Source organism: Protopterus annectens, chromosome 7.part0, assembly GCF_019279795.1.
Source record: "Protopterus annectens isolate FY-2018-M chromosome 7.part0, PAN1.0, whole genome shotgun sequence".
In the NCBI taxonomy this organism is placed as follows: domain Eukaryota; kingdom Metazoa; phylum Chordata; order Ceratodontiformes; family Protopteridae; genus Protopterus; species Protopterus annectens.
Genome location: NC_056739.1, coordinates 821798163 through 821825436, shown reverse-complemented (window position 1 = coordinate 821825436; position 27274 = coordinate 821798163). Strand labels below are relative to the sequence as shown.

At 39.1% G+C, this 27274-nt stretch overlaps 1 protein-coding gene across 2 annotated transcripts; it reads left to right on the top strand.

Annotated features, from left to right (window-relative positions):
* Nucleotides 1–5431: 5431 nt before the first annotated feature.
* LOC122806713 (lysophosphatidic acid receptor 6-like) lies at nucleotides 5432–26917 on the top strand. 2 transcript variants are annotated; one of them, XM_044077355.1, is made up of 3 exons: nucleotides 5432–5617; nucleotides 24989–25521; nucleotides 25612–26917. In XM_044077355.1, exons 2-3 carry the CDS (start codon nucleotides 25047–25049, stop codon nucleotides 25968–25970), a joined length of 834 nt encoding a protein of 277 aa, XP_043933290.1. In that variant the 5' UTR covers nucleotides 5432–5617; nucleotides 24989–25046; the 3' UTR covers nucleotides 25971–26917. The 2 variants fall into 2 exon arrangements, with proteins under 2 accessions (XP_043933290.1, XP_043933289.1); XM_044077354.1 differs by having other exon boundaries at nucleotides 24989–26917.
* Nucleotides 26918–27274: the final 357 nt, after the last annotated feature.

Sequence of the window (27274 nt, the reverse complement as noted above, 5' to 3'; positions counted from 1 at the left end):
AAGAGTCAAGAGAAAGAAGGGAAAAAAGCGCAATCACTTCAATGACTTTATCACATAGAAGAACAACCAGAAATACTTTCCTATAAAATATGCAATTTTTATTGTGAAAAGTTTCACAAAAATACTGTTAAGAACAGAATTTTTTTTTAGTTATATAGTTACCTTTTTTCCTTCCTCCTCCCCTCAGGGTCCCTCCAAATATTAATGACACAAAGTAAGGCAAATACTTTTCAGTTCCCTACCTACTTGTTTTATCTTGTCTTACGTTTACATATAAATCATTTTCTTTGCTATACATTGTCTCAGAATGTTTATGTTTGTTGTAATATATTTATGCCTTATTGGCCTGGGTTGTATTTAAAAAAAGAGCTTCCAAACCAGCTTGCTTTCCTGTTTAACAAAATGTTAAATAAATAAATATATAATTAGGAAAGCAACTCAGTGAGGGCTCAGAATGTACAGGATAAAACTGTATACACAGGCATTCTGGATGTACATCACCCTCCCCCTGGCTTCTTACTTCTCGCAGTATCTTACCTGGGGGATTTAAACCCTCTTTTAACATCCCCACTGTGGGACTTAGTTATTCATAAGTCTCCCCAATTTAACTAAAAGCATTCTCCTGGTATCTCACTTTGATCTTGTTTGAGCTGTGGGTGATGGCATTTGAGTCGTTTTGTGAATTCCTTAGGTCTGATATGTTGGCCTTACTAGAGTCTTGGCTGCACATGTAATGGATTGAGTTTCTGCTGCAGGATAATCATTCTTTTGGGTTTGATGGACTATGTTTCAGGGAGGCTGGTGTTAGGCTGTACATCTCAAACAGCATTATTTTGCCAGCACCATTTGATTTAACACCCCAAAGTGTCATGCAGGAAGGCAGCTTGCTTTACTATCATGCAATTGGGAAGGCAAAGAAACTTCTGGGTTGTAGTGTCTGTCACATAAGTTAGGTCTATCACACTGAAGTAAATAGGAAACAGCTCTGTGTCAAGACTTATCATGATGGGTTACTCAAGTGTGATTTTTGTTTTTGGAAGTGGGGTACAACTGGGTATCTATTGACCACATTCCCTGAACTAAGAGAGCTTTATCAGGTTCCCTTTGTCCATAATGTCCAGCTTGAAAACTAGACCAGAGTCCCTTTTCAACTGAGTAAAAACAAAAACTGTTTCACCTCTTTGTTGATGGGATCATCCCTCTGTAATTATACCCCAGTCTTTACTTTTCATAGGAGTACTTGGAAACCTCTTTAGAAAGTTGAGAGATGCAGAGAGCTACTGCAGTCACTTAATTCACCTGCAAAATCTCTACTACCTCTTATTGGCACAGTTCTTTTTTCATTGCAAGCTAGCATTGCAAATTGTAAAATGCGTATTTGATGTTCTTCCTATCTTGTGCAGATTTACCTGATGATGCTTTGACAGTATAGATTAATTTATTCTGGTAAACACAGATATTTTCAGATAGAAGCTAAAGAACACTAGCAGTTAGTCTGTCTAATGAAATGAAAGTCTTAATTTCTTAACTGGAATTCTAGATTGGGCCAGAGGTTGATCTTTCACTTTGTAGTCAAGTCTTCTGACCTAAAGTTGTAGGTTCTGAAAACTCAGGTCAAAAGAAGTGTTACATTATCGCATGATCACTTCCTGGTGGTCAGCAACTGGACAAACATGGGAAATTCAAACCGGCAATGAGGCTGTCACAGGAACACCTGGCTGATGCTTTGAGTGGAATGAGCTCAGTTTCTACGTGTAGATGAGATTAGTATGAATGAGTGGATATAGGCACCAAAGCTGAAAGAGGTTTGGTGTTTGGCATGGGAGAATCCTAGGACCTTTTGGGGAATAACAGCAATGAGATAAGTTGTCAACAGGATTTCTGCATAGTATTAGCTGGGGGGTGGTCTCTAAATTCAACTGACGGGTGCAGATAGGCTAAGACAGCAACAACTGCATCAGTTACTCTAGTCAAAGCCTAGCTGTGCAAGAAGTTTGGTAAGGCCATGGAGAACAATTGAAGCTCAGGTGTGGAAGGAGTTTGGTTAGGCCATGGAGAAAATTTTTGGGGGACTTCAAAAAGGTTCTGAAAACCATCTGGTGACTTAGGAAGAGAGTGGAATGACATTTCTCAGTTGTTCTAACAAGAGGAGAGAAGCACTGACCTCAAATTAGGACATTGTTAGAAGGTAAAAGAAACACTGTGAAGAGTTTCTGAGTTCCGTGAATATACTCTTCTTAAAGGAAGTAGTATCAGAAGCTTGTTTGATTGGGTCCATTTCTATAGATAAAGTAGCTACAACAGTTAAACAGCTTAGATATGACAAAATTGCAGTATATCATGAGATCAGGTCGGAAAGGCTGAAGATATGTGACACTGTTGAGGTGGTAAGGTTAAAATGCCTCTTCAATGTTGCACTGAAGATTTAGACAGTACTTCAGGGATGGCAAAGCTATAACTAGGATGGGGTGGAGAAGGCAGCCACCACAGGTGAAATCTGCCAGGAGGTGCAATCTCATGTGTTGATGGTGATGGAGAGGGGTAATGGCTTCATAGCTGAAGTTTGATACTTCATTTATGGTCACGGTTGTAGAACTGAAGCACTCACTGTGTGGTGTTGTAAATGTAGACTTTCTGAGAAGAGTTTTTTTGGTCTTTACCTTGGCCAGAAGACATTTTTTTGTGGGGGGAGGTGCCAGTTAGAATATCTGCAAGGGCTGACTGATGACCTGGCTACAGTTCTGAGGGTTGGGCACAGGAGTGTGTGTTCTAGTTATACAGGGATGATGCTACTCAATCTTCTTGAGAAAGTCTACTCCATGATGTCAGAAATGAGAATTCATTTGACATCTGAGCTACTGATTCAAGAGAAGCAATGCTGATTCTTTCTTCAGCAATGAAAAGTCTCAACACTAGATGTATATCACCCGCCACCTGGCTTTTTACTTCTCATAGTATCTTATCTTTGTAATTTTGTTACAAATACTATGGAGCCATTGCAGGAATCCTGGAGGACCCATAGAAACTTTCTGATATAGTGAGCATATGTCTAATGGACCTGGAAAAGTTATATGACCATGTAACCAGAACATCCTTCTGTAAGTGATACAAAAATACTGGGTTTCCTGGTTACTGTTACATGACATTCAGCCCTACATTTTCTGATCAAGAGTTGTGTCAATATTATTAGTATTAAGTTGAATATGCTCAAGGATAATGAATACTTTTCCCAAAAATGTGCCTTGTTTTCCTTATCGTTCATGAACTGAATATGAAGGTACAGCCAAGGTATGGAGAATATCCAGCTTGAGGATGTGAAGATTGCATCTTTGTTATCTGCAGATAATGCTGTCCTCTTGGCCACAACTGACTATAATCTCCATCAGCAGTTCACTGCTGAGTGTGAAACAGGTGAGAAGCAAATCATCATCTCCCAATCAGAGCTCGTGGCTCTGTCCCAGAAAGGAGTTGAACTGCTTTCTGCAGGTGAGAGGAAAGCAGCTACCCAAAGTGGAGCAGTTTAAATACTTTTGATGCCTTGTTTACCAGTGTAGGTAGAGGAAGATATGATCTGAGTATGGCAGACCCAATACTGTAGTCATTGTACTAAACTACGATGGTTTAAGTGAGACCTGTCATAGGACAAAGCTTTAAATTTGCTGGTAAGTCTGTACTCACATCCTAACCTATTGTCATGAGCTCTTTGAGTAGTGCCATTTGAATGACACTGCATATAAAAGCAGCAGCGGTGATGTCCCTTTGCATGATACATGTTCTCATGCTGTATGCTAAAATGAGGAACTCACAGACCTGGAAGGATCTTGGAGTAAAGTCAATGTTACTATGGATTGCTAGGATCCAAATGAAGTGGTCAGGTCATCTACTGAGGAGCCTCCCTAGTTACTTCCTGTTTTGGGGTACCAAGTTTACTCCTTTACAAGGGAAATCTCTTATGCTGAACTCTAGACTGTTTGTGGGGGCAGGGAAGTCAGTCTGCCATGTTCAGCTTGCCACCACAGTGACTGAAGCAAAAAGGTATAAAAAAATGAATGGGTGGAAGGATGGATGAAAAGTTGGATGGTGAGACCAAAGATTTTCAAGAGGAAAATCTCCTATCTGCCTATTTCATCTTCTTCCTGGTGTCCAACCCTTTCTTATTCAGGCTCCATTGCCTAATACTTTGGCCAGTCTCCTGTACCTTTATTGAAGATATCCAAAATGAAGGTGGCCGTGATGGTGCAGCGGTTAGTATTGTCACCTCACAGCAAGAGGTTCTTCAGTTTCATTCTCAGCTGGGGTGCCTTCCATGTGGAGTCTACATGTCCTCCCTGCAGTCACATGGGTTTCCTCCCATATTCCAAAGACATGCAGTAGGTGGATGGGACACTCTAAATTGGCTGTCGGTGAGCGTGTGTGTGAGTGGGTGAGTGGTGCGAATGAACTACAGTGGCAGGGCTAGCCACCCAGTGGTGCAAACTTTGGTTTGAGTTGACTGTGACACCCCACCCCATGTGCAAAATGGGAAAAAGGGGTTGAGGATGGATGGATGGATGGATCACCAAATAAATAACTAGGAAATACTGAGTATTGACAAGAGGAAGAGGAGGAATAATTATTTCCTCACATAAATCTGCAGGAACTTTGTGCTGATATGAGTGACAGGCAAGTGAAGATACTGGCCTATCTATATTTATATATATAAAGCATGTTACATTTGTAGTCTCTGTGGAGCTTTTCTCCTCAGCCCACTGTGAAAAAAGCTTTTTCTGCCCAGTTGGATTTTCCCATTAAACAACAGACTTTACAGCACTAAACATGCCATACCTTTAGACTAGGGGTATCAAATACATTGTTGGCTTACTAACCTCATTCCAGTAGAATAGGAGAATGGTCAGAATGTGTTTTCCATTCAAAATCATCGACCCGATGTCCCAGGTTTCTCTACGTGGCAATGCAATGAAGTATTGCTGATGGTCTAGCCAGCCAACAGCCCTGTCACAAGTCAGGACAAAACTGGTGAAATATAATGATATGCTAACAGCCTTGACTGTTCTCACCATGCAGGAATGCAAACACACAGCTTTATATGGTGAGTGAGATGTGTTGTGATGTTTGGAATAGTGTATTATTTTAGAGGAGGAAACAAACTACTGCAGGAATCAAATAGTATAAATAAAAAATATCCAAAAAAGAAATGTTAACAGAATTTGTCTTCTGCTTTATGCATGAAAATAAAGAAAAAGAAAACATTTTCTGTTTTTTTTTTTTTTTTAATGTTGTGCAATGTAAGAGATATATCAACAATGGATATAAACTTGTTATTTTAGTTAGAAAATACCTTTAACGGATGCCAGGTTGAAATAATTTCCTGATCTATTATCAGTGTATATGCCAATATGCATCAAGGCGGTGGGAGATTACAAAGCACATTTGACTGTGGCTACATACAAGGAAGCTCATGACATCTGTTACCGCTTGTTTTGAAACGTACAGCCTTTCTTACTTCTTATCACAGTGTTTATGCTCTGCTGTCTGAGCTGTTGAAGCCCATTGGTGGACCTGACGTTCTTCTCGATTGTTATTAAAACTACTGGATGTTCCTTCACAGAAAGCAAAGGTAAGAAGATGGTATGTATATCTTTGGGGGACAGAAATCTCTCTCTGCTTTGCTAAGTTCTGCTGATTAATATGTAGTTAGATGTCTCTGTAATATCTGCTTTTGAGCAGTGTTCGAAATATAATCAGTACTGCTTAATTAGTTCTTGTTCTTAACTGGTCATGAAAAAAACTAAAATGTTCCTTTTTCTCACCTTCTGTCAGCTGAAAGTCCCTAATGAGTTTGTTTACATTTTAGTTATTTGAGATTTGGTAATATGCATTTTCTGCCCAAACTGCTCTTAAATTGTATGGCTTTCAAAACGGTCCCATCTCTGCTTAGTATTGTTTATAAACAATACTCCATTACTATGCCGTAATAAAAAATGCAGAAAAACAACATATAGGAAATATGACAGTAAGAGCACTAAAATGTTAATTCTGTAGTTATCGCAGAACAAGATCAGACATTATCTGCATCTATCTCTGCAGAAAGGAGACAGTAAATCCCTGAAAACAGTGATATAACATAATAAACTTACTTGTAAGCATGGGGAAAAATCAATTCTCAAGGTTCTTGCTAGAGACTACTCTCAAATTAAGTTTGCAATTGGCTTGCCATGTTCAAAGGTGGCAATGAATTTAGCTTGAAACCTCACAAAGGACCACATCTTCCTTTTGCATTTATTTTGGATTGGTTTGAGGAGTTCTCAAATGCACACCACAAATGTCCCCGATTTTCACAACTGCTCTTACGTTGTCACAGAACAATCCTTTATTTCATACTAAATAATAGGTATGTAACTCACAAGTAAAACTGAAATCATAAAATGATGCAATGGACACTTAATATCATGTTCTTTACAAATCGTGGCTTGCCACATGCTCAGTTTGTCAAATATTTCTGTGAAAGCTGTCAGATTTTTCACCAAAACCCTGACTTTAAATCTTTATTCTTGAATTTTTTTTTTTTTTTAGTTTTATCATAGGCTTAAGAAACAAGATGTAGAGATTGATGAGTTAAATGGAGATACAGATAAATTAAGCTGTCACCCAGCTTACTGACCACTTATTGTTGGCTTTCACTAAAACTGCAAAAAGGATGTGAGGTCACAGCTTTTGTTTTATGATCTGAATGTGTATTGTAAACATAATACTAATTCACCTTTCACACAGTCTCACTAGTTTTAAACAATTTTAATTTCTGCAGAATGTCCCAGATTGGAAACAGGATTCATATTAGAACCATCTTTTGTCTCTGTATGTTAGCGATGAAAACACATGCAAGTTAACTGTGCCCTAATACAGGAAACTGTTGGCCTTTAAAATGCAGCAGCATTAACCACAACAGTGCTATCTATGTATATGAGATTTTGTTAACCAGAGTGGCTCGCTTAGCCTTTAGCTTTTTACTGTTGTTTCCTAGGTAGAAATTTCCCACAGTGCACATAAAAATATGAAGCTAAACTCAAAGGTAACATGCATGGCCGATAGTTGCATGTTAATTTACATTAAGTACGCAAGTGAATGGTGTTCAGAAAGAAATAATGCAGTAGGACTGATGCTTATAACAATCATTAGGCAAATAATAGAAATACTCCTCAAGTTCTTAAAGAAATAATACAATGTATATAAAATCGAGAGGGATAGCTAACAGTGCCCAACAGGACTAGTGACATACCATGAGCATCAAATGGTAACCAGTGCCAAGTCAGAACTAATGAAATACCAAGTTGCCTATCTGGCCAGTACAAACTAGTCATACATAACTTGTAAATACAAAGGTTCAATAGCAGCAGTAGCTGTATCAGGATATGACTAAAATATTTAACAAAGTTATACATAAACATAGTATTGTAAAGCACATATTCCAACAACTGTGTGATAAAAGGGGCAAATTCATTATGCAAAATGTCTGTAAGTACAATGTCTCACACATACAGCGGCAGAGGTAGCTTACATCTGGCGTGAGGGGTGGAAGTAGCAGCAGGCTACAAGTAGCAACAATGGTGCAAATTAAAAGCATTAATAACCCTTATTTGGCTACTTAAACATACAAATATGTGGATCCACACTGCAGGGTGGCAACTAGCCATTTTGTGTTCTGTTTTGTGCAAGGAAGTTCAGGCACTTCTGGTTTCACTTTATTTTTTACTTTTCTGAGTTTTTCAAGACAGTAACCCTATTAAACACAAGTGTCTCTTTTCAGGGGCAACCCAGAAACATTGTCTGATTAAATTGATTCACTTAGTTTATTGATTAATTTGCTTCTTTTTAATTAGCTTGGTTGGTTTTGCTAATTGGTTTAATGAACTGGCCATGAACACCTTCTCAACCATGGCCCAGGATACTTACAGAAAAGGAACAGAAAAAGAAAGATTATATTGATGGAATTATTCATACTGTAAACAAATAAGCAATACATAATACGAAGTAAAAAGTCCATAAACAACCCCCCCCCAAAAAAAATAGCCAGTAGCAATTCACATTAGTTGAATCAATAAAGGTACATGGCAAAGACCTTTAGAAGGCAAACTAATAGAGTAGCCACAATCTCTAAAGCTCTGGTATATAAAAGTCACTTTTGAGATGATCATTTCATTGACAATAGAAACAGAGAGAATCAAACATGCAGCTACAGGAAGATACTTTTTAGCAGCTCACACCTTCAAACCTCTGAGCTAAACAACCAAACAAACAGGTGTGACAATAAGAACAAGCAAATGATATTGCCATGCAGGGAAATGCTCACTAGTGAAATATAACTAGAGACTGGTTACAGCTTCTCTACCTAGACCAAATACATGAGACATAATGGAATAAATGAATATTAGCTAGTGAACACAAAGTATCTTCTAGCAGTGACCAATGAACAGGGTCAAATGTACATGGTAGATAAGCAAGGTTTTGGACTTTGAATTTTCTCTTGTTGTACTGTATTGAATGGTTGGAGGAAGACAGTTGCCTAATTTGGGAATGGCTATTATAAATGCCCTTTCACAGTAAATGACATCTAATTTAATTTCCATCCAGAAGCAGTCTTTCTGAAGACGGCTGATATATATTTCTGGTTACATTACAACGCTTGCCAGTGTAATGGCTAGAATGCTTATTATCTCACATTTTCTGCATTAACAGGGATCAAACAATGATCCTGAGCACCATGGAGAAGTGTATATTTGTAGGATGTCCTATGACAAATTTGTAGAGGTAACACGGCTGCACAGAAGTACCGGGGATGGGTTGTCTTGCAGAGGTAACACGGCTGCACAGAAGTACCGGGGATGGGTTGTCTTCAAAAAAAAAAAAAAAAAAAAATTGACCTAAATATTACAGAGCAGTCTGTGTAGAACCTTTTTGTGACAAATCTAAGGTGTTCAATGAAAGTTCATTCCTGATCTAGTAGAAATTCTAAACACTTCAAGGAACATACTGGTATTTAGGTATTCATAATATTCACTCATGATCTGTTTTCACAGAAACTGCATTTCCAAATTACCATCAGCTTGGTCATACTGATATTTCAAGTAAGGCATCAGAGTTTGTTTATAACTAGTGAATCTATGGGACTCTTGACAGGTTGTACTACAATGACACTCTTATGGACGAATGACTTGCCGATTATGAAGAACCAAATAAAAAAGTGGTTGGAACTTCAGCAAGTTGAGATAAAGTATTTTTGTAAGCAGTATCTCTCCCCTATATATCCCTGCTACTTTATCTATCAACTCTAAGGGTGCACAGCCATGGGGTAAGGGAATTACCCCAGCATTGTATGACTTCATAGATAAAAATTGGTGCAGTCAACAAGCTATGATTTCAATGAGTTGTCTCACTGTTTTGTGAGTCAACGGAAGTGCCATCACCCAGGTGTCATGCTCCTATAATATTTGGGTTTACTAAACGCATGAAAGTCACTTGAATACTGCAACATGATAGGGTCACTCAGGTACTTCACAGATTGATCAAAAACATAACAAATGCAAGGGTGCTAACACTAAGTCTACAGTTCTTTTGGAGATCATAGAGATAGACTGGAAACTTCTGTATCATAATTTTCTTTATGAAGCTTGCCAGACAACTAATGACTGAGCCAAGAATATGCTGAATCAGAGTGGTTAACCTAACTGCAAATACAAGCAGTGAGCAACTGACTGTATACATGACTTTCAAGATGCTCAGAAACAGGTTCCAGTTGCCTCCACTAAACTGCTATAAGCAATAACATGATCTGTGAGCTTTATGAGGGCTCCATCAATGCCATGGCTTTCACCAAATCCATGCTGGATGTCAGCAAAGATGGTACAGCCTTGGAGGTACCAAGATAAGTGAAAGTGTCTGCGTGGCTGTGTAACATTCACTAAACACAGCAAAAGAAAAATGAGCTTCTGATTTACTAGATGATTTGAGATTCTGTCTTTTGTAAGGAAATGAAAATAGTACACCAGCAAATCGGGCACCTTACCTTCACTAACTGGCTTGTTGATAACCATGGTCACAGGCGTAGAGTTGGGCTCTGCACTCATTGGTACCCACCTTGGCAGTAGGTGAAACAGTCCTACAGTGCTGATGGTCTTGATGTTTTATCAATTGCCTTGCTTCAGCTATGACTGTAGCGTTGATAGAAAGTATTGATGAGGGTGCATTTTGTCTGAACTTTGCAGAAATATACTGGTGATAACAGAAGTTAAAGTTCCTATGAGGGTATAAGCCACAGCTATAAAAACATTTGGAGATTCCATCATTACTTGCATCACAAGTTCTCCCTATGTGAGGTCCTTTAGAAGGTAATCATTTGAAATGTCAGAAACTGACAGAGTGAGTCCCAAAACATGGAGACTGAATGGCCACAAAATAGACATACATATACCAAGTCCGAGGTACCCATTTCACAAAATATTCCCTTTTCTCTGAGGTATGGCAATCTCGGAGTTGGTATATATACGTTTGGGGGGTTCTGGGGGCCTTGCCACCTGCAAAGAAATTTAAAGGAGGAGAGTGATCTTCAAGAGTCACTCTTTTCCTGGGTTTTCAATCTTTTTTTTGGCTTTTTGGCACTCAGCATTTTGAGTGCTGACATTTCAATAGGGAGCCAACAGAGAGGTGCAAGCACCTGTCCTTTAGAAAGGGTGGATATGAACTCTTCTCCAAAGATTAAGGACTTTCAGCAGGAAGTTTTATGCAATCTGAAAATAACTTTGACTTTTCAAGGATTAATTTGCATTCACTCTTTAGCATTTTTAGAGTCTGACAATATAGAATGAGTTTGAGTTTTTCATAGGTGGTCCAAGTATGCTGTCTGCCAACAGAGTTTTGTCAAACCATTTGCAGAGTTTCTTTTTTTTTCTAGAATGCTTTTTGTTATATAATTTTTATTGATAATGTCCATCATGATATTTAAATGTGAAATCCATGCAAGTACATCTAGTGTATTAATGAAGTACAACAGTAAATAAATACTCCCTTAGCAGTTATGTATTTCCCCCTATCTTTCCCACGGCACACACTTTCAGCCCCATTTTGACTTGGCTTCCAAATGGACATTCTCCTATTAATCCTCATGCAATCCTACAATCACTGAATCCTCCTTCTTAACCTCTTTCCACTTCAGAATTTCCCATCTTCTTGAACTTCTAACCTCAACGTATCGACACCTTATAAAAGTTAAGTGCAGCTCCCTTATTGAAATGTGGGCGTTCGTAATTTCTAGTGCTTACACACTAAGCAAAAGAAGAGTGAATGTGCAGGAGAAGAGAATATCAGACATCATTTTCTCCTAAAACTCCCTGATGTGGGGAGCAAGCCCTCCATAACCCACAAACTTGTATATACTAACTCTGAGATCAAAGTACCTCAAAGAAAAGCAAATATTCAGAGAAATGGTCATCATAGACTTAATATATGTAAGTCAATTTTTTTGGTCATTCAATTTCAGCATTATGGGACTCACTAGTGCAGGTCCTGACATTTTAAAGGGTTACTGTCAAGGGTTGGACCCCAATCCTTTCAAAATCTTCCTAACGTATTCCCTCATCTTGTAGCCCATGATATCCCTCCACACTAGTGACCTAGTTTTCTTTTCCCACAATGCTAATGACTCCCTGCAGTCCCTAATCCCTCCTTTCCAGTTCCTTGCATTTCTAGTTTTTACTACAGATTGTCACCAACACTAGTCTCACATCCCAGGTAGACATTCATCTGACACCCCTTTTAATACCCCAACATATAAAACTGCCAAGCAACTGTTACCATCTTCCCAGATATCATGCCCCATAGCTTCCTACCAATCTTTCATTGGCCCTGGCTGGATTAGACTCCCAAACAATGTGTGTTATATTGGCTTTGTCTTCCATACATCACTTACACCTTTTACCTGCCTTTGTACTCTTCTTCCTTCAGTCTTTTGGGACTAAAAACACTTATGCAACATTCACATTGCTTGCATCCCATGTGGCCTGACAACATCTCACCCCTGCATGCCACCAATACCAGATTGCCTTAGACTGTCTTATAAATTAGGTGCCTCCAAGCTTGTCTGGACATGAAGAATCCCAAATTATTTTCCTCCCTTCTTTAATCCTTCTTTCTTATCCTCTAGTGCATTCCCCATCTTTGCTTCATCTAGATGCCTTCCTCCCTAAGTCTGATCTCATGTGTCTATATAGATACGCACACACACACACACACACACACACACACACACACACACACACACACACACACACACACACACACACACACACACACACACACACACACACTTTATAATCTAGATCCATGGCTATTTAACTGTTATTAAATGAGTGTTGTGGTCAGCTTCTTACGCACGTGCACACACACACACACACACACACACACACACACACACACACACACACACACACACACACACACACACACTGACCATCAAACATTTAACTCATTAAAAAATTGAAAAAGAAGAAAAAACACACTGGAGATATAAAAGCCTGGACCATCATTTGACTAGGTATACTTGAGATGTCTTGACTGTGATGCAATAAAAGAAACACTGCCTATAGTAATATAGTTGACATACTTCAAGTACACAAACTTCCATCCCACTCACTATCATTTAACAGTAGTTAAATGGGGTCCCTCAAGGATTAGTGTTTCAGACGAATTTTTTGCTCAACCCAAGGGGTTTGACAGTTGTGAAATACAAAGAGGACACTGAAGGATTTATTCTATAAAAAATGAGTTTATAACCAGAAAAACTTCAAAAATGTAAGTGTTGAAACCAAAACTCTCAAAGAAACACTTGACCACATGGTGAATGTATAATATAATACATTTACATATTACACATTCCCCTTGCAGTTGAGTGGTGCTTTTAGAAAAAAGGAGTTTAATATGGAGGAAGTTCCAGTACCCCTTGAGTGAATATGTAAACTAGTCAAATCAAAATGGACTATCTATGAATTTGAAGAAAATTAACATTGTGTGATTTGGCTTGTAGATATATCCTGTTAGTTACAGGCTGAAGAATGAGTACAGAGTAGCAGATCAGTTCTACGTGGACTATATTTCATTTAACGACTCACGACCCAAGTTTTCTAATTCTGGCATTTAATACCATCATATAAAATAGCAAACTGTAAAAGGAGCACAACTCACAGCCAAAGACACGTCTCACCAAAGAAAAGAACCAAAGTGGATGCAAGAGTGAGAGTAGTCACCACGATCAATATTCTTCACAGTATACAGGTTCCAATTGAAAAATCACCATAAAGGTCCAAAACACTTTATTGCAAAAAAGAATGAGCGCTTTCGCGTAGTGCTAGCTACGCTTCATCAGATACAGTTACAAAAAGTACACCACATTTAAATACAAGACTTCTTGGTGGGCTCATCAATCCATTAGCCTATTTACACATTGATTAAGAACAACAGCTTCAATGCATTTCAATATATTGCAAGTAATTCCAACATAAGAAATACCCCTTTCTTGCAACACAGAAACCAAAACAAAAGCTCTCCGCCCTGCATTGATGAAGGAATACTCATTCTTAAACATAAACAAAAGCAGAATTAAAAGTTGAATTAAAAGTTCCGTAATTACTACACCAACCTTGTACTCGCGTGTAGTCAAAAACAAACGGATTATCTACCTTAAAACATAGAAACATAAAAACCAAAAATCCACAATCACATATATGACTCAAAGACAAATGTTAAAACATACCCAATAGGGCATGAATATACGGCATTTTCCATAAAATCCCCTTCGATCGAACATAAAACTATCCAAATATCTGACGTAAATCAAGGATTATCCAAATCGTCATCACTAAGTGCCGCTAACTTACCAAGCCTAATTTCAAGCATTTAGGTGCGCATCTAACTGCATCATGATCCCTGACACTAGCACATGTCAGCTGACCACTATAACGTAACTAACCAACTCTGATACCCTAAAATCTGTAATATATGACCATGATTGTATTGATAATAAGTAGTATCAAAAGTAGACCCAAACACTAACACTATGATGTACCTCCATAATAAAAATGACCAAAAAGAAAAAATGTAAAAAACGTGCAGAAAAACAAATGGATTGAACTAAAATTACAAATGTGAATGTCAAGTTCTGCACTTACTTGGGTGCACGTCCCTATATGGTCCAAAGTACAATGGATCATGTAATATCAAGTCCCATTGTGTACACTACATAGACATCTGTCTGAATGTGTATTAGAACCAAAGCGAAGTATTACAATATAAAACCTCGAAATATATTAAAACGATATATACTCATTGAAGTCACTGTGTTAAAAGATATAAATACAGACACAAAGGAGAAAAAATACATGTACATCTCTAAAACCAAAAACAATAGTGTCCACTTATTTAGTTAATCAATTCCTTGTGCATAGTGAGACCACATAGACTCACTACAATTATGGATAAGTTACTACATCCAATTCATAAAACTAACAGGACTTAAATAAACAAAATGACAAAAAACTTATTATTATAAACATATTCTGCATCTAGGCAGCAATCATTCTGTTCAAATATCGTGTTCATAGCCATCTACTTACAATACTACTTTCTCTCAACCAACACAGGTTTGATTGAGACAAAATTGTTCAACCCTGGTGGTAAGTGCGCTGCTAGCTTCAAGATCCAATGAAGCTCAGCCTTGGCTAGGGCATTCTCATTGTCACCCCCTCTCTTGTTCACTATCAATATTTGTAGTACTCTGAAGGTAAAAAAGTGTGTATGGCATGTTTTCACATGTCTAGCTAATGCATTAGTTTCATCCTGCCTACGGATGTCGTATAGATGGTCATAAATACGATCCCTCAGCCTCCTCTTTGTCAAACCTACATAGAAAATAGGCTGTAACAAAAACAGAATCTTTAACAGGGAAGTATAATCATATTAAGTTAATTTTCACTAAAAAGAATCACATTTTTTCCTTCTCTATCTTACTCTGAAAGGTTAATTTACTATAGTGGACTCTCACTGAGATTCTGAGAGCTAAGAGAAACTCTGATGTTTCTAAATGAGTCATGTAAAAAGACCAGAAGTTGTTCAGTGAATTTAAACTGATAACCTCCCTTGGAAATAATTTAAGAAACAGTGACATTATCCCTCAGATGGCCAAATGTCATTTCAGCAGAATAAAGGTGGTAAAGCTACAAGAGAAACAACAATGCGGCAGTGCTTTAGTTAGCTCTGTGGCATTGAGGAATAAAGCTCAGACTCCAAATCAGACAACCCAAGGTAAACTTACAACTCAGGTATTGGGTGACTTTGCAGAGGAGGGTAGGAGTGAGTTGCTGATGTTGGCTCTGCTTTCTTGGTCGGTGTGGAGTCTTCCTTGGTCTATTATAAGCCTGAAACCTAGTAGACACTGGATGTCAATCCAAGATATAGCATTCAGGCTAGGCATTAGCTCCAGTCCATTTTCCTGCACAAGCAAGGGAAGTGGATGTGGCATGAGGCTAAATGCATAAACACAATACTGGTCTTTCTGCAGCAGACACCGCACTGGTGATGTGCAACTAAAAATATGACTAGGGCTATAGCAGAACCCCCATCACCTGTAATATGATAGACACATTCCCAACTTGTACCCACTTTCTGTGATGTCTACTGACATGTGGAAGAAGAAAGGGAAGGAATAAGTTAACAGATAAAACAAAAGTAGTAGATGATTTAAAAAGTGAGAAGGGACAGAACAAAAAGGAACTGTACAGTCCTTTAAGTTTCATTCAGCTCACATCACATGAAAAATGAGCTTCATGACTTTTTATCTGAAAATAAAATGAAATGAAAAGAGAAAGAAAAATACTACCATCTGGTGTAAGAGATGAGAAACTTTTTTTTTTTTAATTTCCAGAGAAGCTTGTGTCTTAGTCAAATGAAAACTCCAAGCAAATGTGATACACGGTATTCTTCTCTACATCACAAAAAATACAAACACCTGTAGATACTGACAGAAGATATTAGGGGGATTAAATGTGCCTGAGGACTGCAACCAGCCACAAGAACATGCTCTTTTTATCTAACTCAATCACATTTAAATCACTCAGTAGAAATGTATTCCCCCCATCTACTTCAGCAATGTCCAGCTCCCATGCTCACTTTCTAAAGTTATAGCTCTTAAGATAATCCTATATTTTCCTCCTTTGAGTCACCTCCCCTGCATTCTTCTTTAATGTTACTTTAAAAACTTGTTCCCTGGATTCACTGCAACATTCCATATCCTTTTTTTCCCTTCTGTCTCCCTTCTAGTGTGTCATGTTTCCTGTGTTTTCTCTTACTCCATGCCACCATTACCTTCCACAGCTCGTCAGCCTTCCACTGGATGCACATGAATCAGGAAACGTAATATTCCTCTCTTGATATGACCTCCAGAAGTGAAAAAATATTCTAGATGAATTCTCAATGCTCTTTGTATAACAGAAGGATGACACCTGCACGTCTGGGGTCAACTTGCCAGGCAATGCATCATAACATTCTGCTGTTTTTTATCACTGTCATGTCACATTCCAGAGCATGGCTGAATGACATTGATTGATTGATTAATTAATTGATTGACTGATTGATTTAAAACTGTTTTCTGAAGTAATGCATAGATTAATTTGACAATTTGTAGGCCAGATTGATGAGTGCAAAACATTTGAATCCATGACAAGCATAAATGCATATAAGCCATACAATGAAGAGAAAAAATATTCAGCATTGTTTTTATTATTTTATTTATATATTTATCCTTGGCTGACCAGGTTATTCCCACTAAGTTACTAGCCTCTTTTCAGGGGAGACCTGAGGTGGCATTTCTGCTACTAGGGGAAATTTAGCCAAAGCATCAGGGAACTTCCCCTACTCTTTTCAATAAGACAAAATATATATTTACACACATATATATATATATATATATATATATATATATATATATACATACATACATATATATACATACATACATATATATATACATACATATATATATATATATATATGTGTGTGTGTGTGTGTGTGTTTATGTGTACGTGTATGTGAGGGAATTTATAATGAATAATCAAAACACAAAACTAATTTTGATGTGCTTTGTAAATGTTTCTCTCAAAGGTTATGTTTGCCTATCTATATGTAACTGTTATTTGGTAATACTATATTATCTAAAAGCTTTCTTCCAAAGAAATATATATTTTCTACTGTAAATATTGTTTGTATTTCTATATTGGAGCTTTTCTTCCCAGGCCTCCACTGAAAAAGAATCTGTGTCCTGTTGGACTTTCCTGGTAAACAAATGTAAAACAAAATAAATAAATAAACTCAATTACCATTAATTATTGCTAAATTAATTCAAAAAAGTAATCGCAAATGTAGACCAACAGGTTAGATTTGCGATTACCAAAAGTAAAACAAACAACAATTTTTATGTGGTGGACTTTGCTCCCCGACACCCCCCAGAAATTAAATATACTAACCCCATGGTCACACAAACTCAAAGAAAGGGAAAAGCTATTGAATTATGTTATGGCTGATCTAATAAACTTCGACCTTTACACAGTTCAGCCAACTGTACACTGATGAAAAACATCAGTTTTTTAGTATGAACTACTAATCCTGTGGCAGCACATGTTAAGTGTAGGTGTATAGTGTAGATGATCTGGGGTTCTAGTAGAGGAGGTGCAATTTTTTTAGGGAGGTGGGATAGCATAACGGTTAAGGTCTAGACTTCACAAATAGAAGGTACATAGTTTGATTCTGAAGTCTCGTTAATTGCCAGGTTTATATTAGTCTGCAGACTGCTAAGCTAGTATTTAAAATACGTGATGGCACTGTTGCTCACTTTGTTAAAGTACCTGCATAGTAAACAGGAGTTCCTGGGTTCAAATCCCAGCAGTACCTTTTCAGGGGCAATAGGTGCTGATTGTGAAAACAAAGGTAGAACTTGGCTAGGCTTGTAAGGACCCTAGGACTATTAGACTAGCAACTTCCTGTGAGATGAAATGCATATAGCAATAAATTACATAAAAAAAAATATATATATATATATATACACACACACACACACACACATATATATATATATATATATATATATATATATATATATATATATATATATATACATATATGTGTGTATGTGTGTGTATATGTGTGTGTATAAAATTTCCCAGGATGCAATTGTAAAAAGAACCTATTTAATTCTGATGAACAGGTCCAAACTGAATTTCAATTACACTCACAGTGTAAAACTTATTTGTAGATATAGTACTCTGTTTTACAACTAATACACATATGAAACATTGTGGGGCTGCCACGGTGGTGCAGCGGATAGCGTTGCCGCCTCACAGCAAGAGGTTCTCCAGTTCAATCCTTGGCTGGGGTGCCTTCTGTGCAGAGTCTGCATGTCCTTGCTGTGGTTGCGTGGGTTTCCACTGGGTGCACCGGTTTCCTCCCACATCCCAAAGACATGCTGTAGATGGATTGGACACACTAAATTGACCCTAGGTGTGAGTGTGTGCATGTGTGTGCCTTCTGTGGAAGGTTGAGTGCCGGGCTGGCAACTCAACACTGTAAAACTTCACTGCCAATCATGAGCGGACAGTGATCCGCCGCGGTGACCCCTAACCGGGAAAAGACGAAGAAGAAGACACATATGAAACATTGTCTTCCTAACAATTATTTCCTTGCAGTAGATATGTCTACACATTTCTACTAGGAACATATGTACAATATTTTAATGCTTTCTGTGTTCAAACATACTAATGCAATGTTTCTGTTGTGAAGACTTACTGTTTTGTTTGTCTTACTGCTCAACATAATAACTGCAGAAATGTAATACACTGACAAAATGCAGAACACTATTGGATTCAGCAGGAAACCTTTATACAAGTGTAAAATGCAGCAGCCAAAAGTTGTAGTTTACGAGACACATAAAATCCAGAGACAAGTTCAACCAGAATGAGTATAACTTTATTATCAGCTAATATGCAAGTCTCTGAATAGAATGTAATTACCAGTGGCCCCTCACATAACATGATGGCACTCTCCCACATATGAAGGTGTTCCACATACACACACGCAGAGACACACACACACACACACACACACACACACACACACACACACACACACACACACACATATACATTAATCCAAGCCCACTCAAACCCTTTCAGAACACACACACACACACACACACACACACACACACACACACACACACACACACACACACACACACACATATTATATTATCCACCAGAAAATGTGACAGTAGGCAGTCAATTCTTACCAATTTCTGTTAATGGTAAACATCATCCTAAGCCAGATCTTTGGTGGACAGACCCAGCAGTTGTTTTCTTACGTCTCATGAGTGGCCTCTTAGTCAGTCTGTGTCCAACAAAATCTTCTGTCTTGTGTGAAATTTCTTGTCTCTCCATCCAGCACCAAGCACCTCATCTTTTTCTGTCTGACCCCCTGTGTGAACTCAGCCTACAGATGCCCTAACCCACCATTTGGTCATATGGCCTCTGTTACACTTTTTAGTTTCTCAAACACACCAGTCCCATCTCTTCAGCGCTATCCACTGTGTACAGAGAGAGCATATGGGAAGAATAACCCCTGTAGTCTCTTAATCTTGCTCTATTCCATCCCTCTCCACTAACAAAATCAAAACAAACAAAAAAATGATTTACACTTTATTCAGCCGCTCTTACTGTAACTGTCTTCTACCTTCTTTATTACCTTAGTTTGCTGTTCTGTGTGCTGTTAGGTGTTCATATGCTCTTATTCTGCACTTATTACTGTTTGTAAGTAGCCTGATTAAATTTGTCTGTTATCCTAAGTGTCTTAGTTTTGGTTTTAGCACTTGTGCTTCAGGCCAGTTATTTAACATTTAGGATTTTTGTGGACAACCCCTCATCAAACCCTGCTCTCCCTAAGTCCACCAAGTATTCAGAGCATTATGTCTGGACAATTCCCTTCAGTTTCCCCTGCCAGTCTGGTCAACATGGGCATACTGAGACAGTGTAGCAACTGCCTCATGTTTACGAACAGTCCCCTTCTCCTAGCACATAATTCTTCTACTTGTGAGAGATGCAGCTACATCAGTAAGCTGGAATCCATGCTCTCACACCACAGTCAGTATTCCTGACAAAGAGAAGATTGCCAGTACAAGCACCACACCACCCACATCACAGAGCCACACACCCACCTATGCAGGGGTCCTCAACAAAAACTTACTTATATAACACAGACCCCCTAAACACACTCACAAACATTTCACACACAATGCCAATCACTGCAAAAAGTAGTCAATGCACTAGTATCTCACAAACACAGCCCAGTAGGTATAACAATATACCAATGCAGCCCATAAGGCATAACAATAAACCAAACATACTAGTCATTGGTGACTCAGTAGTGAGACACAGTGATGTCCTCCTCACCAGGCTCAACAAGAAGAAGTTCACGGTCAGCTGTCTGTCAGGCACTAGAATCCGCTATATCACACATTGTCCATGCTGGTGTGAATGACTTCAGATGTACCCTCCCTGGACTATTTGAAGAGAGACATGATTTTGCTCTCAGAATATGCACTCCAGGCAGGTGTGACTCTAGCCCTGAGCAGCACCCTACCTTCACCAAGAATGATGCCACAATACCAACAAAAAATGATTGACTTCAACAATTGGCTTAGTTTCTGGTGTCTTTCCAAGGGGATCAAGTATCTGTCTGCCTGGGATGACATGGTTGACAGGCCTCATTGCTTTGCCAGAGATGGTCTCCCACTGTTACTCCTGGGGTTCTGGATCTTGGCCAAGGCTCTTGCCTCCCCATTGTGTTTTTTTAGGCTATGTCCCAAAGACAAATCTTCCAACATGAAAGATCTGCCAAAAAGTAAATTGAAGATCATGCCGCTTAATGACAGGAGCCTTAACCTGAAAATGCACTCACTGGAGGCTCTCCTCATACTGGAATATGCCGATGTCTGTGCGGTCAAGAAAACTTGGTTCAGGGCTGTCAAGAGCACCCCTACCTTACCAGGCTATACCTCACTCCACACAGTCCGACCCCAAAATGAGGTCGGAAAGACTAAGGATGGTGGAATCTCTATCTTCATCAAAGACAGGCACACCAGGTTTACCAGCATGACACACTGGAATTACTACAGGTGCAACTGACAGTTGGCAAGACACCCTTCCAAGTTATAGCCAGCTATAGACCCCCTCCATGTCTCAGGACACCCACTCCTCCTATCTGGACCTACTTAACTTGATCAAAGTACCCCCTAACACCCTTATTCTTTGTGAATTCAACTACCCCACCATAGACTGGGTGAACTATTCCTGCACTAATGCACTCACCCAATAATTCCTTGACTTCGTCAGCTCTAATGCACTAGACCAGCTGGTCTCATCCCCCACAGGGGGAGATAACATACTGGACTTGGTTCTCACCAATATGGGTGACCGCTGCACTACTCCCATAGTATATTTTTCCCTGGTGAGATCAGATCATCAGTCTGTCTCATTCAAAGTTTCTACCCCACCCAATCCCTCCCCAGTCATAACCAGGCTAAAAAACTTCTCAAAAGCTGACTACACACTCCTAAGGGAGGGTATCAGCAGCATCACATCACCGTCCCCCTCAGAGCATGCGGACAACTATGCTGAACAGTATGCCAGTGCAGTATACAAGCACCTGTACAACTGCATAGATTTAGCCATACCCAACAGAACTAAATCCTGCTCCTCAAGGAAACACAAACCTGCCTGGTGGCCATCCTCAGTCAACAGGCTTTACAACAAAAGAAGAAACTGTTGTCCAGGGGTAAAAAGGAACAAATTCCAAATTGGAAAATCTCCCTCCTCTGCCTCAACAAGCAAATTAGATCACTAGTGAAAAACTCCAAAGCCAATTATGAGTTGAAACTAGCCTCTGAAACAAAGGGAAACCACAAGTCCTTCATCAGTTATGTTAGAAACCTCCACGGCAAAACCCAAGTTTGTTCCAAATTAGTATTTAATGGTACCACTTACACTGATCCTGCTGACTTAGCCAACCTACTAGCTGATAGGTTCAGCACAAACTTCACCCCCTTATCACCCCCAAAGGCCCAGTTGACATTCCCGATATTTGTCCCACACCTCACATCTCCGAAGATCAAGTGTTAAAGGCCCTATCCAAGGAAAAGAACACAGCTTCCATGGGACCTGATAATATCCCAGGCTGTATTATGCACCATCTCCAGCAAGAACTAGCCACTGAGCACCCTATTCAACCACAGCCTAATTACAGGCTTCATTCCAGCAGAGCGGAGAACCACCATTGTCATCCCCTTGAACAAAGGTGGTGCCATTACTGACCCAGGAAACTATCGCCCCATTAGCTTGACAAGTCTGATTTGTAAAGCCATGGAGTGTATTATTATGTATCTCATAAACAAGAACATAGGCAATCTCCAAACACTCAACCTCACCCAATTTGGATTCATCAGGGTCAGATCTTGCCTACTGAACCTAGCTGACTTCTTTGAGACCATCACCAAGGCCCCCTGGATGAGGGAAAGTCAGTACATACAGCTTACCTTGACCTGGCCAAGGCCTTTGACACAATTCTCCACTCAGGAAATATTGAAAATCTAACACAACTTGGTGTTAATCCCTATCTCATCAGATGAGTGGCCAACTGGCTCACAGATAGGACCCACAAGGTCAAAATAGGTGCCACCACCTCCAGCAGCAGACCTGTCATTAGTGGTGCTCCCCAGGGATCTGTCCTGGGACTCCTACTGTTTGGCATCTACTTCTCAGAGGTCCAGGCAAAGACCAAGGGCCTGTGGTTGACCAAGTTTGCAGATCACTGTAAGTCGGGTGCTGTCATTGACTCCCCAAATGGCATTAACATACTGCAAGTCAAGTCAAAGAAGAGGAGAAAAGAAGAGGGTCTCACAGCTACAAATAACTGGTGCCAAAGTCATGGCCTTAAGTTAAATGCAAAAAAAAAAATGTATTATCATACCATTTGGCAAAAACATGGCCCCTACTGATTACCACATCAACGGCAGCCCCCTAAGCACACAACCTGCGGTGAGAGATCATGTGGCGGCAGTGGTCATAAAAGCCTTCTACTTGGCTCATCTCATAAATAAAGCAATTGCATCCAGAAAAAAGGAGGTTATTACCTCTCTGTACTCCTCCCACATTAGACCTATATTTGAGTACCTACACCAACTGGAAAGGCCATATAAATAACTCACAAAGAGAATCCATGGCCACCAACACCTGTCTTATGTGGACAGGCTCAAATCACTATCACTTTACTTGGTATCATACAGATTGCTCAGAGGTGATCTGTGTCTCACCTACAAGACAATACCAGACCCTGCCCTACTAGAGATGCTCCATATCCATAAGCTTAACTCCTCATGCATTATGCACTTGATAGGCCTAAATCTAATATGTGACATCAACAAAACCTGCTGGAGAGACAGGTTTGTCTCCCAGAGGCTGCCCTGTCTCTGGAATAGACTTCCCATACATATCAAACAGAGTACCTTGCTGACCCTCTTCAAGTGCAACCTTGATGAGTGGATGGGAAACCACAAACTTGTCCCACGGGTTCCACCTTTGTCCCTCACTGACAGGAGTGGCAGGTCCTGACTGAGGTTTCTCTTTTGTGGATAAACTCTTGGCTAAGCTTGTAAGGGCCCCAGGGCCATTAGTCTAGTAACCTCTTATGATCCTATGATCCTATGATAGCCTCTTTGTGGCACAAAAAGACTCAGGTCACTTTTCTGTAGCCATTTCTTTTTTAAATACTAATCTGACTACAACCTTTCATGATTCCATTGTCTCATCCTTCAGGAAAACAGCAACCAGACCCTAGTAGCTGGACGCTTGGTTTCCTTACTTACAATGACTGCCACATAATTTCCATTGTTTGCTCAACTCCAAGCACCTATGCCTAGAAGGCATGGATGCCAGCCTTAACTGTTTGTCATTTGTGATCAACAGTGATGGACAAACACAAATCTGTGATTTATTTATTTTTAGTTTAAAAACTGAGAAAATGAAGTTTTGTCCAAGACACAGTGACCTCAGAGTTAGTATATTTAAGTAGAAGAGATTATGAGGTATAGCCCTTTCATAAAAAAACGATAAACGAAACCTTTACCTGCACCCTCCCAACTTATTCCAGTAGATCTGTAGCTACATCCATACACTTTTTCTGTAATGCTACTTTACATAACATGTGCAAACTGCAACTTGGTCTTTTATGAGGAAGTTCCTCAGGCACTAAAACATGATCATCATTTCCAGGTCCACATTTTTATTCCTATGAAAAAAGCCACCTAATAGGATTAACCATGGACTCTGTCCTAAAAAAATGGATATCATCTCCTCAGATATAATAACTGTAAGAAGATGGTGTATCTTCTATAGAATTCCATTCCTCCATTCTCCACCAGTGAAGTTATACTCTCTGCCTTCCCTCTCTTCTGCCTCTTTCTTTTCTTCTTAGCCAAGTGTTATCTTCAGAAATAGAGAGTGAGGGGTGGGTAGTGCATGATAATAGTAGGGGGTGCCTGGTAGTCCAGGCAGGTTTTAAATGATGAACAGTCTTAACATCAGTAGTGCAAGTCTAAACGTTACTGAAAATTGACATTCTTTTTGCAGATCTACTACTATGGTAAGCAAATGACTTTAATTTAATGTAATGCTCATTGCTTTGTACAGTATGAACCCAGGAACTTTCAAGAGAAAAAAAGTATATTAAAAAATTGAAAGAAAGAAGGGGTCATATCTCTTTAAGAACTGTTAGGTAGCATGGTTGCTGTCTGAATAATACATTGTTATCATGAGTTACCTAGTTGCTGTTTTCTTCTACTTTGTATCAGGTTTTCAGGTGTTGGAATAGCAATCTCTTGAGTCTGATCCAGGAGAGTATAATGTGAAATGGACCTTCAAAGCAATACAACCTCAGAATACAAAACTTTCTTTGTCGGAGCTAACAGCCTCATCTTTGTCCTTGGTTTGTTCCTCAATGTGTTGGCTCTTGTCATCTTCTTTAGATACCACAAGTTCCGCTCCCCGACCACAGTGTATATGAAGAACCTAGCTATCTCAGACCTGTTGCTTGTGGCTTTCCTGCCTGTACGGATTTATTACTATGGCACTAACGCCCATCTAGACGACACTCTCTGTGAAATCACAGGACTGATTTTGCTTGTGAACATGTATGGCAGCATTTTCTTGCTAACTTGTATCAGTGGAGATCGATGTATGGCTGTTTGTTTTCCTATGAACTCCTGTGTAAAGTCAATAAGAGACAATGCAAAATACATTTGTCTTGGAGTCTGGATGCTGACTGTTGGGGCAAGCATCCCTGTGTATGCTTTTCCAAAGTTGAAGAACAATGGTAGTAAAACAGGTAAATGTTTTGAAAGTGAACCAGTTTATGTGACCAAGCAAGCACCTGTTGTGGTATCACTGATGATTGGATTTTTTATTCCTCTTACAGTTATGTCTGCCTGCTCTTGGGCACTGCTGCGAGCCGTCAGACGGAGCTCTGCTGCTCAGATGCAACATATGAGGCCACATAAGATTCGCAGCATGATTGTAGCCAACATCACAATCTTCCTTATTTGCTTTTTACCATACAACACTGTCCTGTTATTGTATATCACCACCACCTCACAGACTGACTACTTGCACTTTGCCTATAGATGTGCCTTGCTCGTGGCATGTGTCAATACAATCTTGGATCCAATCTTTTACTATTTTGCCACAGAAAGTTTTATGGAGAGTGTCACATGGAAAAAGATTTGGGGTTCTAATAGTGATGAGGAGGGGGGCAAATCCCTCCAAAACCTGACTTAATTAGCAGAAGGCACTGTTTAAAAGCTCTGTTGTGTTTATAGAGCAAAAACAATGGGAGATTTCATTTTAAAAACAAAAGGATTAAACATTCGGAAAAGACAAACTGCTGCACAGCCTCACACACCTTTCTGAGGATTCATAGACAATGCAATTTCAGTGCACAGGTAGTTATTAATCTGTCAGCATGAGAGTGTAGCGGTTTCATGAAATGCAGCTTATCTACAAAGCAGTACATGATGCAGCTCTATTACAAACAGTAGCTTAATGCACCTGCTGAGGCAATTAATGCATGCAAGAGTACCAAGCTGAATTCAGCAGACAGTATGGGACACAAAACAGTAGAATAACGTTGCTAATTCAGCATTACTGCATAGACTTGTACATATGTACGGAGGCAATCTCAATAATCTTCAGACCCCATTCTCCCCAAACCTGCATTTCACTAATAACAGATTATATTTAGGGTTAGGTGTGCTGATCAAGCAGTCCTCACTCACTGCAATTCCTCTGCAAAAAAAAAAAAGATAAGAAAGCATGCAGTATTTCTATAAACAAAGCAATATTTTACCTTGATAGCAAGTGAGGTATCATTTTCCTGTGAGACATAATGAGTTCTTTTAATAATAAAAGCTTAATTTATAAACCACTTCTTCTAATAATAAAAATGTTATTTGCAATCCACACAAGTAGGACTTATTGTAATAAAAAGTACTCTTCCACTCTCTGCATTTGTCCAGTCTTACCCAAGACCAGACCTGGTTACAGTGACTCATGGGGTAAATAATTCCCTCATGTCTTGACTGCACCAGTGACAATGGGAGGTGCTCTCTCCAGTAATGTCTGCTTTTGAAAAATAGAATCTTTGAGTAAGAAAACAATAGGATAGTTCTATTTATTAAAGAAAAAAAAAATCAAATCCATGCAGTACTGTTTATTACCCTTACTCTAAGGACCCTATACAATGGCACTGGAGGATTCCTATCCACCAGTGTCAAGTACCTAAAATAAGGAAAACATTCCTAATTTGTTTTCCATTTAATTAAGAAAATTATCAGTTTCAACCTGTTTGCACACTGACTCCCCTTGTTATCTATGGACTCGTTATGACATCCCCCCACACACAAGTATTAAGCATTCATAGCTGCAGGATTCTCTTCATCCCCATCTCCTAAACACATCTTCATTACTTGGCAACAACGTGCTAACTTTAGTAATCACTGATGACTTCTTGACATTTTGTGTCCATATTTTAACCATAATATATTTTTTCATGCAAATTAATATAGTCATTGTCTAATTCGGAT